The sequence below is a fragment of the Drosophila simulans genome, chromosome 2R (genome assembly GCF_016746395.2).
Source record: "Drosophila simulans strain w501 chromosome 2R, Prin_Dsim_3.1, whole genome shotgun sequence".
In the NCBI taxonomy this organism is placed as follows: Eukaryota; Metazoa; Arthropoda; class Insecta; order Diptera; family Drosophilidae; genus Drosophila; species Drosophila simulans.
This window is the reverse complement of record NC_052521.2, coordinates 12,131,965-12,147,919: the sequence shown is the minus strand read 5'-3', so window position 1 is coordinate 12,147,919 and position 15,955 is coordinate 12,131,965. Positions and strand designations below refer to the sequence as shown.

The window sequence follows — 15,955 nt, the reverse complement described above, 5'->3', positions numbered from 1 at the left end:
TTAAAATGGACAACGCTTATAAAATTGAATAGTTTGCATATTGCATTAAAACAAAAAAGAACAAAACACTTCTGATATTCATTTCTTTTATAAAAAGTTATCCTGCATATTTAAAACTAATTAATAACTTTAAAATTAAACATTTTTAGTGGCTGGCAATGCGGTTCAATGCTCAAAAAATACCTTAATGGTATATTTTTAGTATATTTGCTTAAATAAAAATTGTATAAAAAGTATAATTTCCATTTCACGTCGACGGCCACACTTTTAAGTGTAAGTCATCAAAAATACATCGCAGTTGTTACGTGAGAGTTTTCAAAAGCTAATTTTTAAGTAGTACCAGTGCATTTGTGAAATTTTTTCTTCGCAAAGGTGTCTGGCAGTGATTGTACAAATGTATTAGCTTAAAAAGGTATGTTTTTAAATGTTCTGCAACGTGAAAAAAGTACTTTAAAGTCGAACTGATAACTCGCGTGTGTATGTGGTGGTAACACAAACGTGGCTTTGTCTGCGAAAATCTTTGTTAAATCAATTTAAGCATCGAGACATTTGCACTAAAACGTAACTATTTCGTGAAAGCGTGAAATGCGGGGTACAGAAAGGAAAAACAAGCACTTTATTGGTTAATTTGTTCGGGCAGGCCACACATGCGAAAATATGCTCATGGTCGCCATATTGAATTTTCGTCGTCATCCCATACGTGTGTGTGTGTGTGTGTGTATATATGTAAGAGATTACCTTGTGTTTGTGGACGCGCGTGATTGTTTACATCTGGTACGAATTCCATTGATACGCTATGTACAGTATTAGCAACATAATGCTAGCTCAAGATTTCAGTGGATGAAGATATTGCTAACAAACATCGCAGCCTTAATTCGAAATACATTATTCATCCAAAATACCACCACAAAATCAAACTATTTCACACAAATTACCCTTGCTTTTCATGTCATTTAATTACTTTGTTATATATTCCCTTGCAGTCAAAACATAGCAACTGCGACTACTTCAAACCAAATAACTTGATCAATATCCGGATCAAGATCTGGAATACGAAGTCCACAATGGAGCAGCTATTTCAGAACTGCCGCGACGATGAGCGGAGGATCGGCGAGGAGTACCTGTCCAGTCTCCAGGACCTCAACTGCAACAGCAAGCCATTGATCAATATGCTCACGATGCTTGCCGAGGAGAACATCAACTACGCCCACATCATAGTTAAAGTGGTGGAATATTACATCAGCCAGGTTAAAACAAAAGCGTATTTACTTAAAAACAAAGACACTCCAGCTTACACACAGCTAAAAGACGGTCGACACTAAAAGTGATTCTCCATATCGAAATTGTGATAGAATGTGCAGTTTATTGATTACGGTTGCCCTTTGATTGCAGAGAAACCCAGCGAAGGCCACACATATGCGTTTCTAAGACTTGGTTCTTTCAGTTGGTTTTTTCTGCAAACTCTTGGGCACAAATGGTAGATAGGTTCCTAATAATCTTAGTATATATCTCATAATTTGGGTTCTAAACCGTGACTGATTTTAATCATCTACAAAGGTAAGAAGTTTAACCAACCTGCTCCTCGTTTCTTATTTCTTTCTACTTTGGATCCCAGAGTTTAAAGCTAAGGAATAACAAACAACCTTAAAAAAATATTGAAAAATAAATAAAAAGAGAAAATGCTTAAACAATCGTCACCAAGTTGTCTTTTATTTTATACAAAAACCTTGACTGCTTACAATCAATATAAAAAATTGATGTGCAGCAATTTTTGTATTACAAAAAGAAAAGTGCAAGTTTTGGTAAAAGTAAAAAAACTGCAGCCAAACAAAAACAAATGTCCATAATACGTAAGATTAGTAAAAGTCATTGTTTCTGCCACATTATCACTGCGATTTTCATTCACATTCACTCGGCTAAGGGAACAGACCGCTAACATCATACGCCAACACTGTAACCCTTAATGTTCTGAGATCCTTAGACACCGCGTTTCCTCATTCAGCACCCAATGCTTAGGGAAATATTTCTCTGTAGGCTAGGATTTTGTTTGAGTTCGACCGCCTTGGCATGGAGGCACCCACCACCAGCAGATGAGGATGATGACTTCGGTGGACGATCGCTGACCCTGCTGTTGTGTTGTCCATCGGCCCGTCTCATTAGTTTTCTTCCAATCTATCCGTTTGAATCTACGCTAGCGACGTTCCGTAGACACTTATTCTTCTTTATTTCTTACCTATTTTACTAAACTTCTAACAGGTGGCGCCCGAATTTAAATTGCCCATACTATATTTAATTGATTCGATAGTAAAGAATGTGAAAAGCAACTACGTCCAATTGTTTGGACAGTGCATAGTCAACATATTCCTCCACGCCTTCGAATCGGTAAGCAAAATTCATATTGTTAATGCCATCCCATGGCTCATTAATGTTATTTCAATCCTGCAGGTCCAGCACTCACAGTCGCAGCTTTTGGAAAAGGTGCGGGAACGCATGTATGCCCTGCGTCAGACCTGGAACGAGGTGTTCCCGCCATCCAAGATGTACGCTCTGGACGTTAAGGTGAAGCGCCTAGATAGCAACTGGCCCATTACTGCCAAACATCCAATTCACGTCAATCCGGCCATTCATGTTAATCCGAATTTCTTAAAACCGGTGAGTGCTCAAAATAACTATTAATGCATAACGGGACCAATTTATACCAATGTATCTATTCAATATCAAAAAGGGTTTGGTTCCTGGTAACCCCACAATGCCCAGCGACATGGAGGAGATTTTGCAAGCAAAAACTCGTGAGTTGCTTGAGCTCAAAAAGCGCAAACTGGAACTTGAGCTGGAGCAAACCAAAAAGCATTTAGAGGAGCAGAAGCTTCAGCTGAACCAAGCCACTGACGCGATAGCTGGAGCACCGATTATTATGCCTGCCCCCACTCCACCAGCTATTCATCCACCAATCACGGATCCCGCTCTAGCAGCGCATAATCAGCGATCTGCAGGAGCATCGGGCAATGTTGGTCCCGTAATGCATAACGTACCAGTGGCTCCGCAGGTAAATTTTGAAATGTGATAGTGGAAGCTATACAAAATCTAATTCAATTATGGAATTACAGCATTTTGCGAATAAACCAAAAGTCAATCCCGTCAATCCGGCACTGTTGAACTCGGTGCGCCAACGAGATCCGAGACTAGCGCGCCAAATGCATGCGGCGTCCTCGAATCTAGCTGCGCCGGCACGAAACGATCCTCGGCTGGAGGCCAAATCGAGCTCCTCACAGAAGTCTAGTCGGTCGCGCAGCAAATCGCCTGTACGCAACAGCAGCAGTCGTTCTGGAAAGAGTGGAAGCTCTAGCCACAGCAGTTCGTCGAGCCGCAAGCGAAGTGAGTCAAAGAGCTCCACGGCTTCCACATCTTCGTCGGGCTCTGATGTTCGGCACAAGGCACAAGGCAGCTCCAACCAGCCACCAGTTAAGCGGTCCGGTAAGATCTCGTCTAAGGATTCGGATCGCTATGTTCGCAATGGATCACCTCTGGGATCCGCGAAACGCAAGAGCAGCTCACCGAGTAGCTCGCCATCCAAATCCAAGCGCAGCACGTCGCACAAGTCATCCTCGTTGCGAGGAAAGACCTCTTCTCTGCGATCCCGCAGTCGATCTCCAGTTTTTATGGACGTCGACCTACGCACCGGAGTTCGAAGCAAGTCACCAGAGAGCAGGGCAGTTGCCCCATCATCCTTACCACTGGCGGGCGCAGCATCAGCTAAAGCACCAAAAGATTTAGAGAAACGTAAGAAACAACTTTTAATTCTAATCTCACACTTGTTAGCAAACAACCAAGTCTGGTTTGACTTGGAACCTAGAGCTACAGACAGCTTAGTTGAAAATTTAGAAAATATCAACCAGAATGGCGGCACTCGATGGCTTAGGTTGGTGGAAGGGCGGGTTTTTGGGACCGTATGTGGTTGACAAGTGGAAATCTTCTGCTCAACTCTAACCGAAGTCTGTGATAAGTACAACTGTGATACCCAAGTGGCGTTCCCAACAATGGAATGTTAATCTATAGATTTTGCTTGAATTCTGATAAAGATCATATTAAATTACTACTGGACAACAATTTGAGATGGTTATAAAATCTACCCTTGCCAGTATTACTTACTGATCAACATTATTGACACAAAATGTCTATAAAAAGATTCCACTAACTGCTGAAATTTGGTTCTTACTTCGTTGTTTTTTGGCCCAGTTTTTTTGGGAAGCGGGAAATTTGTTTCGTTTTAAGGCAACTAATCGCCAACCATTAATTACATATTTATGCTATATTTTTTCTTATAAATACTTAAGCGTCGTTTAGAAAAATCTAAAAAGTTTTATCGAATCGAAAGCAAAGTGTAAATAAAATGTGTTGAAACCCTTTTGCATTCCAAGTTGTTTTAATTAATGCAAAATGTAGCCAGGTGCCGCCTTTGGTGTGATTTTGAAAATGATTTTCGATTTGTGAATGTCAAACCAATAAGTACAACTAAATTGAAAGCGAATCAAAAATAAACCAAGAAAATGATTTAAATGTGAAGTATTTCTTGTACCTTAAACTTCCTATTGATAAACAATTATTAGATGAAGAGAAACTCAATAAAATAAAGACTGCAGTTTTAATTTCCTGTTAACAAGCGTGTAAACCCGAAGTGAACAACCATTTTTAAACTAAAATCCAAGTCTATGGAACATCTAGAACCAGATTAAGTTTACTTTTATTTTAAGCATACGTTGTAGTTGGCTTTAATGTATATACAAGCCAGCTAGTGTTGAAGTTGCATATGTATTTATATTGTTTTGTATTTGTAGAACGGCACTTTTATCCCATTTAATTAATTTTAATTACTATTTATATTCTTATAGTCTAACCTAGATTTTGCATTGGTTCCCCAACGGAGCCCGTGGATTCTTTAAGTTATTATTTATGCATTAGTTGCCATCAGTTTCTCTAGCCTGATTGTTGTGCCTGGTGTTTGTTGGCCCTGTTGTGTCCTCCTTATAATTTCGTTATGATTTTCCATCCCGTTTCCCGATTTTCTTTGCTTATAATTCTCTGCCTAGTTTAATTCACGTTTTGTTATCCTCTTGCTTTTATCTGATAAACTACCTTCCTCTGCCGTAAGAAAAGAAAATGTTAGTCCACAAGCAAAATCAATTTTCTAGCTACATTTCAAATACTCGAACCAGGCCATCCTCCAGCTCCTCCAAGTCCGCCGATTATAGATGTATCGAGTATGGACATTGACTTGAGGCGGCCAAAGACGCCGCCTCCTCCGACATTCGACTCAGTGGATAGCCTCGACCATAAGGATGCAACTAGCGGTCACATCAGCAGCACAATAATACAAGCTAGTGGCGCCTCCAACGCCTCCCCATCAGCCGCGTCCACTTCCAAATTGCCCGCAAAAGTGTCGTTCAAAATACAAAAACAGTTTAATAAATTAGAAAAGTCTACAGCGAATCTATCAACAGTATCAATGCTCAACTCAAATCCCACGACTTCAGGAACACCAGCGGCATCTCTAGTCAGGCAATCGTCGCCCAGTCCGTCGTCCTCGTCTATTTCCTCGCAGGGTAATGTATCGGACGCCCTGCAGCTGTCGATTAACAAGTTGCTCCAGGTGCAAGGTGGTTGCGGTGCTGGCGAGAAACGTCCCGCCGACGCACTGCCGCCACATATCGACGGTGAAGAGCAACCGCCGCAACACAAGCGCAGCAAGTCAACCAAACTGGACGCGTAAGTAATACTTCAAAGTATTTCAGGCATATATTTGCTAACACCGTTTGGCTTTCATAGTCTCTTTGGCAGTGAGGATGTCGACCTGCGACGCGAGATTCTAGTTGTCAAGCCGGGAGTTATTGTTGTCGAAGACGACTCTATGGACGAAAGCGAGCTAGACAAGGTAGGATTGGCATGAGTCTAGATTGTTGTATTGTGAGGCTAAATTATTTTACTTTGCTCCCCAGCCCACAAAGAAATCCGGCTCACCGCCCAAGAAGGCAACGTTGGAGGAGCTGCGCGCCAAGTTGGCTAACTCAGCTCGAATCCAGAATAAGCAGGGAAAGTCTGGTAAGTAATCACAGTATAGTTTCAGCTTTGAAACCTTATAAAAGTGTTTTGAATACTTTGCTAAAATTTGACCTACTTTATCTCTCCCCTTTAGACAAATCCAAGGATCAGGCCGTGTCCCAACGCCTTAAGCAGCTGGCGGAGCTTAAAGTCAACGACGATTCGCAGGAGGCGCACGACGAGAAGGTGCGCACCATTCTCAGCCAGGCGCAGGAGATGTATGAGAATCACGGCATGAATCAGGAACAGTACAAGGATCTGGTTCAAAAAGTAGTGGTCATCAATGAGAATAGCAAAATAAAAGAGTCCCGGCGCCGAGACAACGATCTCGAGCGCAATGCGGCCAGGGATGCAGTGCTGCGCAAACGTATTCCCAAGCTGAAGGGCAACGAAAATCATACTTCGGGCTCACCGCATAGCGATGGATCGCCCAGGTACGATGATCAGCCGGCAGCTGCCCCGGAGAAGCCCTCAAACAAACGGGATAAGACCAAGAGGGAGATGAAACGTCGCAAGCCCACCAAATGGGGCGAGCAAGTGGATGCAGGGGCAGCACAACGCACTGCCTGGCAACTGGCCAATGTCAACAATAACAATAATAACAACAACAAGCGGGCCGGTATCCAATTGCCCGTTCAGCCTCAGGCTGGATTCCGTGGCATGCCCTGGCAGCAGCCACCACCCATGGTGTTGGCCCAGTCCGCAGTTCCGCCGCCACCACAACCGCCGTCGATGATTAGTATGCCTCCCGTGCCACCGGTGACCATGACCAAGGCCATAAATTCCCTTGACAATCCCATGGCTGATGTAGTGCGAAGCATCACGATCGACGGTGGCTCCAAGGAGATACGCTTCTACAACCAGGTGGCCATCATTTTCATGGATGGCGATCAGCCGCATGAAATTGGTTTCCAGCCGGGTCAGCGAGTGATCCTCATTGATCACAATGAACCGCTACCACTTTGCTTCAACGACGATTACAAGCCGTTCCACTTGGATGGACAGCTTCACCGGATTCGGTTTGGCTTCCCATCGCGCGAACTTTACATTGACGAGCACTGGTACGAGATCTACTTTGGCGGTCCGGCCGTATCCGTGCCCATTGGCAACAAACTGCATATAATCAAGGCTGAGGGTCCACCGCCCAACGTGGACATTGGGCGAGTGCGAAGGGATCTGGTTGTGGGCAAAATCAATATGATTGTAGATGCGCATACTATAGTGCCGCTCTTTCTGGACGCCCGACAGCAGACCTTCCAGCTGGGCGCCGAGCAGCATTCGCTGCAGTTTGTGGACAGTTTCCAATATGCTTTGCTCGACGGGCAGCTGCAGAAGATGGAGTATGGTGGTCTTCCAAAAGGAATGATGCTGAACGGCGGTCGCAGCTGCTTCATTAGGTTTGGAACGCTGCCCAAAGGAGTCATTGCAGGAAAAACCCATGTGGCGGATATGGTGTACATTAAGACTGATGCTCCTGCAGAGCCTCCCAAGCCGCCGCCAATTATTGTGAAACCACCGCCAGTGGTGGAGCAACCGAAGCCCGCCCCAGTTGCTGGTGCTCCCATTTCCCTTCCAGCAGCAGCCGCTGCACTGGAGAGCTTGAACATTAATGATTTGTTCCAAAAGCTTGTCTCGTCTGGAATCATTGGTGGTGCAGCTACAGCACCAACTCTGCCTGCTGCAGACTCATCGGTGGCCAAAGAGCCAACCGCCTCTGCCACCGAACCCTCAACTGCATCTGCAGCCGCTGCGCCTGCTACACTGCCTGCTGGTCCCCCCATGGAGCCGATCAAGCGCATCGATCTCCGCAAGCCAGAGTCCATCAAGACACGCCAGGCGGCTGTGGTGGCCGTTCTTTACCTGGGAATGCAGTGCAGCAGCTGTGGAGTGCGTTTCCCGCCAGAGCAAACAATTAAGTACAGCCAACATTTGGACTGGCACTTCCGACAGAACCGTAGAGAGCGGGATTCCACTAGGAAAGCCACTTCGCGAAAATGGTATTACGATCTCAACGACTGGCGGCAATATGAAGAAATCGAAGATGTGGAGGAGCGAGAGAAGAACTTCCTGGAGGCTCAGGGACAGCCGGGTGGCGTTGAGGCCCTTGAGGAGCTCTCCCAACAACGCTCCCTGGATTCGCCCGTGCCAACGTGTGCTGCTGGAAAGGATGATGTGGATCACTGCTGTGACATGTGCCACGAGAAATTCGAGCAGTTCTACAACGAAGAGCTCGAGGAGTGGCATCTGCGTAGCGCTATTCGTGTGGAAGATAAGATATATCATCCTCTATGCTACGAGGACTACAAGGCCTCGTTGAATCCTCCAGCGGAGATAAAGTCCGACCAGGACGTGGACATGAACAACACCGATGACAATGCCATGGACACACTGATCAAAGTGGAGGATGATGAAGATGAAGGTGGGTTTAGATTTAATGAATGCAAATAAGACGGTATGTACTAAATCTGTTTTCGATAGGTATGCCAAAAACATCACAGGCCATTTTTGAAGACGACGATGACGATGTCATCGTGCTGCCCAATGAAGAGCCAAGTGTCACGGAAATCGTCGACGACGACGATGAGGACGAGTACGTTCCGGGCAATGTGACACGTGCGGACATGGGCACCGAGTCGCAGGACAAAACAGAGTCCAACTTCGAGACCAAAGAACCGAAGAAAGATCAGGTTGAGCTCGGTGAACAGCAGCAAAACGAATCGGCCAATGAATCGGATGTCGAGATCCAAGAGCCGAACATTCCTTTCACGGATCTGGACACATACGTGGAGAAGGATGAGGCCACCAGGGCGGCGCTACTGAACGTAAAGATCAAGGAGGAGCCCAAGGATGAGTATGAAGAGGACGAGGATGATGGATTCGAAGACGTGGGCACAGTGGTTTCGCTTTTACCTCTGCCCGAGGACGAGATCTCCATACACAGCAGCGGTAAGTTTCCAAACCTGTACCTTCCTGTCCTCAGTATCACATTAGTTGCTCAATCATCTGGCATCCTGGCAGAAACTCAAACACACACCATCGGCTCGTCAGCCTCGCCGGCCACCATCGAGCGGCCAGCATCGGTGACCTCGCTCTCACTGCCCGCCAATGAGGCGGACGAGGTGGAGCAGGGTGATGCAAACGCCGATACGGATGCGGAATTGAATGGCGAGAAGCAGGAGGCCACGCATAACCTGAGCGCAGTGGGTCCGGCGTTACCTTTGGCTAGCATAGTTAATAAAATAAAGATAAATATCACTAAGAATACGAGTAGTAATAGTCATAATAGTGCCTCCAACACCACGACAACGGACTCGCAAGTCTCGGCCATAAGCGTCATCGGTGGATCAGGAGCAGCTGGCGGTGCATCCGGAGCAGGAGACCCTGTCCAGCAGGTGAACGCCATTCAAACCATTTCCACCATTCCAGTGCTGTGCGGCGGCAATACGTTCGTGCCCAAGATTGCGACCAGCACGCCCTCCAACGTAATCAACTCGATCTCGGTAATTGGCAGCACTTACGGCGCGAGCAGCAGCAGCAATGGCAGCCGAAGCACTACTTCAACCGCATCCTCCACACCAGCTGCTTCGCTTTCGGCGGAGACGGGCAGCCTGAAGTCGCCCACTCCGCCGCTCGCCACAGTTGATCCGGATCCGGAGCCCGTCGTGGAGCAAAAGCCGGCGCTGCGGAACGCGGCGCTGAAGCGGACGAAGAAGGTGCATAACGGCATCGAAACTTCGGGCCTGTGCTCGATCATGTAAATCAAATCGGCCGCCTGAGTGGAGGTACCGGGCGATATTCCTAATACGTTTTTACTACGATTACTTTTACACGTTACTTAGTTTTAGATAGCCAACGGGACGTTCTCCGCCGGAGAGCGATGCCTCGCCGCGATCTGTAGGTATTCAAATCCTTTTCGACGCGGCGCGCTCACATTCGTATACATAAATTATTACCGAAAACAAGAATAAAAACCACTTGCAGAATAACATAAATTTGTGATAAATTTATAGCACCAGCAAGCCAATCACATTACTTTGACCACCAACAACAAGCTTAACTAATACATATGTAATTTTTTTATGCCCATTGGAGGAAACAATAAACAAAATGAATTCAAAAGCACATACTTAATTGATTTAATTATGATTTTTAGTTTTTAGTTCATTAATAATCTATATATAACAAATAAAGATATATATTCAAGCTAACCTCCTTGGTTTTTTATTTGAAGCTGCTTTCTCGATGACAAATTAACTTGGTTTAATTTTAATATTTTAAATATTCTGTCTTGCATATAATTTTGCCGCGCATTTTAGGGTGGCCGTGCTGACTCACAGTTTCGTAGCACTCAGCCTTTTGGTGTGCACTCGCTAAACAGCTGATTTCACAAAAGTACTAAATTTGGACACGCGCCTTGTTATATGCACGTGGGCACGTTTCTTCGTTTAAATTAAGTTTTTTATGAGAAATATTGAATTAAAGCCGCGCAACTAGTTACTTTCCACGATGTCGTCCTCCTTCTTCCTCAAGCCAGGCGCCAAGGGCACAAAGAAGCGCAAGGTAAGTGAATCAAGCATCGTAGAGAGCGGCACCTGTAACGCTTTCAAAAGAATCCCGCAGCAACAACAAAAGGAAAGCCGCTCAAGAAAGGCGGAAAATCGGCGCCCGCGACGAGTGGACCAGTGCCAAAGAAGCAGCGCCGTCCCAAGGAGGAGGACGAGGAGATAGCCAGCGACGATGAGGAGTACAACAGCGATCTGGGCGGCGATGGCAACACCTTGGCATTTTCATCCGACGAGGGCGAGGAGGAAACGCCGCAGGACAAGCGCCTGCGTCTGGCCAAACAGTATCTGTCGGAGATCGAGAAGCAGGAGGCGGAACGCGCCGAGGATCGGGAGCTGGCCCAGAGCGTGGAGCAGCGCTTGCAAACGGAATACTTGGATAGCGTGGGAAAACTGCGCCGGAACATAGCTGGCAGCCTGAAAGCCTGCGAATCGAGCGGCATCCTCAAGCACAAACTCCACCACACGCCCATCTGTGCCCTGGCACTCAGTCCAGATGGTAAATTCCTGTACACCGGGGCCAAATCGCAGTTCCTACTTAAGTGGTGCACGGAAACGGGGAAGGTGCTGGAGAAATCCGACGTGCTGTCGCATCGCGAGGAACCAGAAACGGGCAAGAAAAGGCGCTCGCATGTCATCAGCATATGCCTGTCCTCCGATATGAAGTTTCTGGCCTTGGCCGAAGGTGGTCCACACATTCAAATTTGGTGTCCCCAGACGATGAAGCACATTAAGACTCTCAAAGGCCACCGGGATAGTGTAGCAGGTCTGGTCTTTCGCAAAGGCACACATGACTTGTATTCGGCGGCCAAGGATCGGTCGGTGAAAATCTGGTCCCTGGATGAGATGGCCTATGTGGAGAGTTTGTGAGTAATATGCTAGTTAATCCCCCTTGATATCAGACATTTAACGAGCTTCTCATTTCAGATTCGGTCATCAAACGGCAGTAACTAGCATAGATGCACTGAGTCGAGAGCGCGCCATAACCGCTGGCGGTTCGGATTGCTCCTTGCGCATTTGGAAGATCACAGAGGAATCGCAGCTGATCTACAATGGACACAAAGACAGCATTGAGTGCGTTAAGTACATCAACGATGAGCATTTTGTGTCTGGTGGCATGGATGGGTGAGTTGGAGATTCCCTAACTATTTCAGTATGGAAGTAACAACACCATTTTACAGAGCAATCGGTTTGTGGAGCGCATTGAAAAAGAAACCCATTTGCACAACGCAACTGGCGCACGGAGTGGGCGAGAATGGCGTGGCCAACTGGATAACCGCTATTGCTGTGGTGGTCAACACGGATTTAGTGGCAACAGGTGGGGATTGCGTATATTTCTTTCCACGAACTATTACTAAATATCTATGTTTTTAGGCTCTTGTGACGGTTGCGTCCGTCTTTGGCAGACTAATCCCAACACGCGTAAAATGCAACTGATCCAGAGCATATCCATCGCCGGTTTCATCAACGGACTGGCCTTCAATGCCGATGGCAGCAAGCTGTTTGTTGCCACCGGACAGGAGCACCGCCTGGGTCGCTGGTGGCGACTCAAGGAGGCCAAAAACCAAGTAGTTGTAGTCGACGTTAAGTTACAGAGCGCGGCCAGCAGTTAGGTTAACTTCTAAGCTTAAGTAAAGTTGTATAGTTTTTGTAACAAGAAACGGCCTGAAAATATATACATAAAGATCATTTGTATCTTCTAGCTGAAAGTTCTTACTTTCAAAAATATAAATTTTATTATTCTTTATAAACGGGATCTTTTTTAACTTTCTATATCTATATTTCTTCTAATAAAATTGCCTTAGATTGGATTTAAAAACCTTCTTAAATAAAAATGTATCACTACCACTCCTTATATTTAAGTAAGGGGTATCTGGTCGTCTATTTCCATTAATTCAAATATTTTTTCGAAAACCGATATCCGTTTTGTGATAACCGCAAATGGTTCCTTAGTGTTGGCAACTTTCAATAGCTAGTCATGGTCACACTGGCCCTGTTACAAAACAACAAGTGCTGAAATATGCTGCCGAAAACAAAAGCCGGTGGAGGATTCTTCTCCTATTTTAAGACTGAAAGGGGGCGAAAACTCGTGTTCTACGCGGCGGGAGCCACCACAGTGGGCCTCTTTCTTGGAAACTTCCTGCCGCACACATTCGGGCTGAAATATTACCGCGATTTCGTGCAATGCTACCAGTGGGTGAGAAAACTTTTGGTGACTGGAAGCGATTCTAACATGCCACTTCTTTTAATAGGTACGGTGTGGGGCGTCCAGTGCCGGAGGCAGTGCAGCAGCGCCTGGAAAAGGCATTGGATCAGCTGGGCGTCACGCCGTTTGAGCGAAAGTTCGTGAAGCCCTTCACCGTCTTCGGATTCGATGTTTTTCAGGCGGGCACCACTAAGTTGCGATTTGGAGGCGCTTTGGGCATACCGGTGAACTATGGATACGACAGTCCGGAGGAGATTAAGCGCGCAGACATTCGGTTTAGAGACAAACAGATCAACTGGAGTTCTCCCAGTGGAAAGCTGCTGGAGGATGCCATCGTTTTGAATGAGGATGAGCAGATTTTCGGTCTGAGCAAGGCTATTCTGCAGATGCAAACCCATCGGGTACTGCTCAACTCCATCTTTCCCAGCGTTAGCTTTCTCATGGTGTACACCATGGGTCACTACCTCAACCTGCGGCTAGATCTCTTCGCCCGCCATGGAAGCGTGAGTTCTCAACCTCCCTAATTTTTAAAAGCTTTAACTGATTTCCGTTTTTCAACTACCAGGTGCGTTTTGTGCTCTACAGCATTCTGGGTCTGTTCGGCTTAGGACTCTGGTCCTTCATGAAGGACTACAATCAGGTATCCACGGACGCTGAGATTGACCAGCGACTGGCCACGATGGGTCCCCAAATTGTGGCGGCTGGAGCTAGCTTTTACGACAAACATCTAAAGAAGAATATCGCGCTGAGAGAGCTGATTGGAAGTGACATTTACACTGCCCTAGGCAACGAAAACTATTTGATTCGGCAAAAGTCCATGCCGCTAACAGCACGAAAATCTTTCTTCCTGGAGAAGCTGGAGGAACTCAAGAAGGCGCAACAGCCTGAAACGGAGTAAACACCTTTGTTGTTACGTTTTTATTACCGATTGAAGAAAATATGTTTCCAATAACTTTACAAATATCTTTGTTGTGTAGCCTATAACAGTGGATGATAGTTGTCCTTAACCTAACAAAATTTCGATTGGATTATCTCGCCTAGGAGTCACGAAAATTGACTAGAAATCATGTTATAACTTTGGAATGATAGGATAGCCAATGGCCAATGCACTTAAAACGCTTCCTCGCCTACAACATCGCTGATGGTGGCCACCAGGCGACGGGCATGCTCCACGGCGCATGTGGCGGTTACCAGACCCAGATGAATGCAATACAACTCGTAGACGCGCACTTTGGCCGGTGACAGCTTGGGAAAGCACAACTCCGCCAGATCGTGGTAGTAATCCATTGTAAGAGCACCTGGTTCTGTTGGGGATTTCGAACCGTTGCCACTGGCTGCTCCTGTGGACAGAAAGTGGTGCTCCAAATCCACGACGGAACTGAGAACGCCACCAGACATGTCCTCGAACCAGAGGAAGTACGAGTAATGGAATGCCTTATCCTTCCACATCACTGTGGTCTGGCCCTTCTTAAGGTAATTCCTCGCGATCTCCACCATGCTCCAGAGTTTTGTCTTTGGCACCAGCTGGTTGGGTCGCAGATCCGGAGCAAGCATTTGTCCTCGGCTGCGATTGACGTACATGAAGTGCACCAGACCCGGGAAATCCTCCAAGTAAGCATCAATGGATATGTTGCGAGTGGCCTTAACGGCCAGAAATTCAGCGAACTCCAGTAGCTTGGCTTCCACATTCGCTGCTGTATCAGAGAGTTGATCCAGCTCGTGGACACTTGAGCTGTCGCAGCAGGCCAGTGTGAATATTTGCTTCAGTTCCTCTCCGAACGAGGGCAAATTCGACTCAATCCTCACCAGCAGCTCCCGCTCAAAGTTCTTGAAGTACTCAGTGTACATCTTGCGAAGATTCTCCCATTTAGCGGCGAACTTCTTCGTGCAGTTCTCTAGGTCCTCGGTTTCCGATCGCTGCTTCAGGTATCGCTTCAAAGCTGTTAGGGCTTGCACAATAAACGATTCGAGGTTCTCGAAGGCGGGCTTTAGGGCATCCGAATCGCCCTGATGCTGAACGGCCACGATTTTTTGAAGCACAAAAAAGGAATCGTAGATGCAGCTGGTCAGTGGCATGTGGGCGTACTCGATGACTTGCAGGAGAACTTGGTTGCCATGCAGGCGCGAGATGTGCACAATACTGGGAACGCAGCCAGAGTTCACATCGTGGGAGACACCCTGAAGGAAAACAGCTACTGCTCGCTGTGACGGGGACTTTGGCGCCTGGAGTGCGCGTGACATGAGGCTGAGGAAGAGTAGGTCGGCGGCAGCAAGCGGCAGAGCTTGTCGAGTGCTGTTCGCGGCCACCAGCTTGTTGGAAACGAGCAACAGGGCGTGGGCTCGGGGCAGTCCCAGCTGGCGCAAGTGCTCAAGCGTGGCGTCCAGCGTCAGATGCACCGTCCTCTTTAGTTCCGTGTTGATCAGCAGCCTGGGCATGGCCTCCAGCAGGTACGTCTGATCCTCCTCCCACAACAACGTCTCATAGCAGTCGAGGCATTGCGTCAGCAGTTCCTGTTGCATGGCCCCAGCCTGGGCGGCAAACAAATTGGCGCCGTAACAATAGCGTGTCAGCGTAATGGCCACACCCATTTGGCGACCCAGCAGTTCCACGGGTATCTGTCCGATCTTCAGAAAGGTGAAGCCGAGTAGTTCGCCGAACACCAAATTGAAGCCTTGCTCACACTGCAGGCTCGAGTAGGCATTATCGAACTGGCACTGCATTATCCGCTGAGATCCAACGATGGGGCTGAAAATCTGCAGCAGTATGTTGCTGTCCAGTGAGCCGCCGGACTGGAGCAGACCCTGGGTGGTGGCCACACTCCGGATCTTCTGCGCCAGCGGCTCGTTGAGCTTCTGGTATACAACATCGTTGGCGCTGTTAAACACAATCAGGCCGTTCATTTTCTTATCAGCATTGGCAAAACACCAAATACACAACAAAACTTTCACCAGTGTCACTGGTGCTGGGTAACGGAATTCGGTGTGCTTTCTGATAAGAAAAGGTGAAGACTACAAGTCAGCGTTTCACAACACTAAAGCGAATCAGCTCTGAGCAAATCAAAGCTTTTCAAGCCAGATTTATCTTTTAAAA

At 46.8% G+C, this 15,955-nt stretch overlaps 4 protein-coding genes across 8 annotated transcripts; 3 read left to right on the top strand and 1 right to left on the bottom strand.

Moving 5' to 3' along the window:
- Positions 1 to 228: 228 nt before the first annotated feature.
- On the top strand, positions 229 to 10,218 carry LOC6739433. 5 transcript variants are annotated; one of them, XM_039291619.2, is made up of 12 exons: positions 229 to 412; positions 984 to 1,247; positions 2,257 to 2,382; positions 2,446 to 2,652; positions 2,726 to 3,046; positions 3,108 to 3,780; positions 5,532 to 5,763; positions 5,824 to 5,929; positions 5,994 to 6,096; positions 6,191 to 8,515; positions 8,575 to 9,042; positions 9,115 to 10,218. In XM_039291619.2, the coding sequence occupies exons 2-12, from the start codon at positions 1,065 to 1,067 to the stop codon at positions 9,852 to 9,854; spliced, it is 5,484 nt and encodes a 1,827-aa protein (XP_039147553.1). In that variant the 5' UTR covers positions 229 to 412; positions 984 to 1,064; the 3' UTR covers positions 9,855 to 10,218. The 5 variants fall into 5 exon arrangements, with proteins under 5 accessions (XP_039147553.1, XP_039147552.1, XP_039147551.1 ...); XM_039291618.2 differs by having other exon boundaries at positions 5,499 to 5,763; XM_039291617.2 differs by having other exon boundaries at positions 5,484 to 5,763.
- Positions 10,219 to 10,469: 251 nt separating this feature from the next.
- Positions 10,470 to 12,390, top strand: LOC6734552 (U3 small nucleolar RNA-interacting protein 2). The gene is made up of 5 exons (XM_002081525.4): positions 10,470 to 10,656; positions 10,707 to 11,524; positions 11,586 to 11,783; positions 11,840 to 11,976; positions 12,033 to 12,390. Exons 1-5 carry the CDS (start codon positions 10,603 to 10,605, stop codon positions 12,269 to 12,271), a joined length of 1,446 nt encoding a protein of 481 aa, XP_002081561.1. The 5' UTR covers positions 10,470 to 10,602; the 3' UTR covers positions 12,272 to 12,390.
- A 224-nt stretch (positions 12,391 to 12,614) lies between these two features.
- On the top strand, positions 12,615 to 13,816 carry LOC6734551 (transmembrane protein 177). The gene is made up of 3 exons (XM_002081524.4): positions 12,615 to 12,851; positions 12,911 to 13,367; positions 13,430 to 13,816. Exons 1-3 carry the CDS (start codon positions 12,679 to 12,681, stop codon positions 13,760 to 13,762), a joined length of 963 nt encoding a protein of 320 aa, XP_002081560.1. The 5' UTR covers positions 12,615 to 12,678; the 3' UTR covers positions 13,763 to 13,816.
- On the bottom strand, positions 13,768 to 15,855 carry LOC6734550 (Hermansky-Pudlak syndrome 1 protein homolog). Its single transcript, XM_002081523.4, has one exon. The coding sequence runs from the start codon at positions 15,763 to 15,765 to the stop codon at positions 13,975 to 13,977; it is 1,791 nt and encodes a 596-aa protein (XP_002081559.2). The 5' UTR covers positions 15,766 to 15,855; the 3' UTR covers positions 13,768 to 13,974.
- Between the last annotated feature and the right edge of the window lie 100 nt (positions 15,856 to 15,955).

Bases quoted from the DNA above. Each gene is read 5' to 3' on its own strand.
- LOC6734551 (XM_002081524.4), top strand. From the start codon at position 12,679: ATGCTGCCGAAAACAAAAGCCGGTGGAGGATTCTTCTCCTATTTTAAG. The intron at 12,852-12,910 runs GTGGGTGAGAAA...TTCTTTTAATAG, and splicing joins GATTTCGTGCAATGCTACCA to GTACGGTGTGGGGCGTCCAG. The intron at 13,368-13,429 runs GTGAGTTCTCAA...TTCAACTACCAG, and splicing joins TCTTCGCCCGCCATGGAAGC to GTGCGTTTTGTGCTCTACAG.
- LOC6739433 (XM_039291616.2), top strand. From the start codon at position 1,065: ATGGAGCAGCTATTTCAGAACTGCCGCGACGATGAGCGGAGGATCGGC. The intron at 5,764-5,823 runs GTAAGTAATACT...TGGCTTTCATAG, and splicing joins AAGTCAACCAAACTGGACGC to TCTCTTTGGCAGTGAGGATG. The intron at 9,043-9,114 runs GTAAGTTTCCAA...GCATCCTGGCAG, and splicing joins GATCTCCATACACAGCAGCG to AAACTCAAACACACACCATC.
- LOC6734552 (XM_002081525.4), top strand. From the start codon at position 10,603: ATGTCGTCCTCCTTCTTCCTCAAGCCAGGCGCCAAGGGCACAAAGAAG. The intron at 11,784-11,839 runs GTGAGTTGGAGA...ACCATTTTACAG, and splicing joins GTGTCTGGTGGCATGGATGG to AGCAATCGGTTTGTGGAGCG. The intron at 11,977-12,032 runs GTGGGGATTGCG...CTATGTTTTTAG, and splicing joins CACGGATTTAGTGGCAACAG to GCTCTTGTGACGGTTGCGTC.
- LOC6734550 (XM_002081523.4), bottom strand. From the start codon at position 15,765: ATGAACGGCCTGATTGTGTTTAACAGCGCCAACGATGTTGTATACCAG.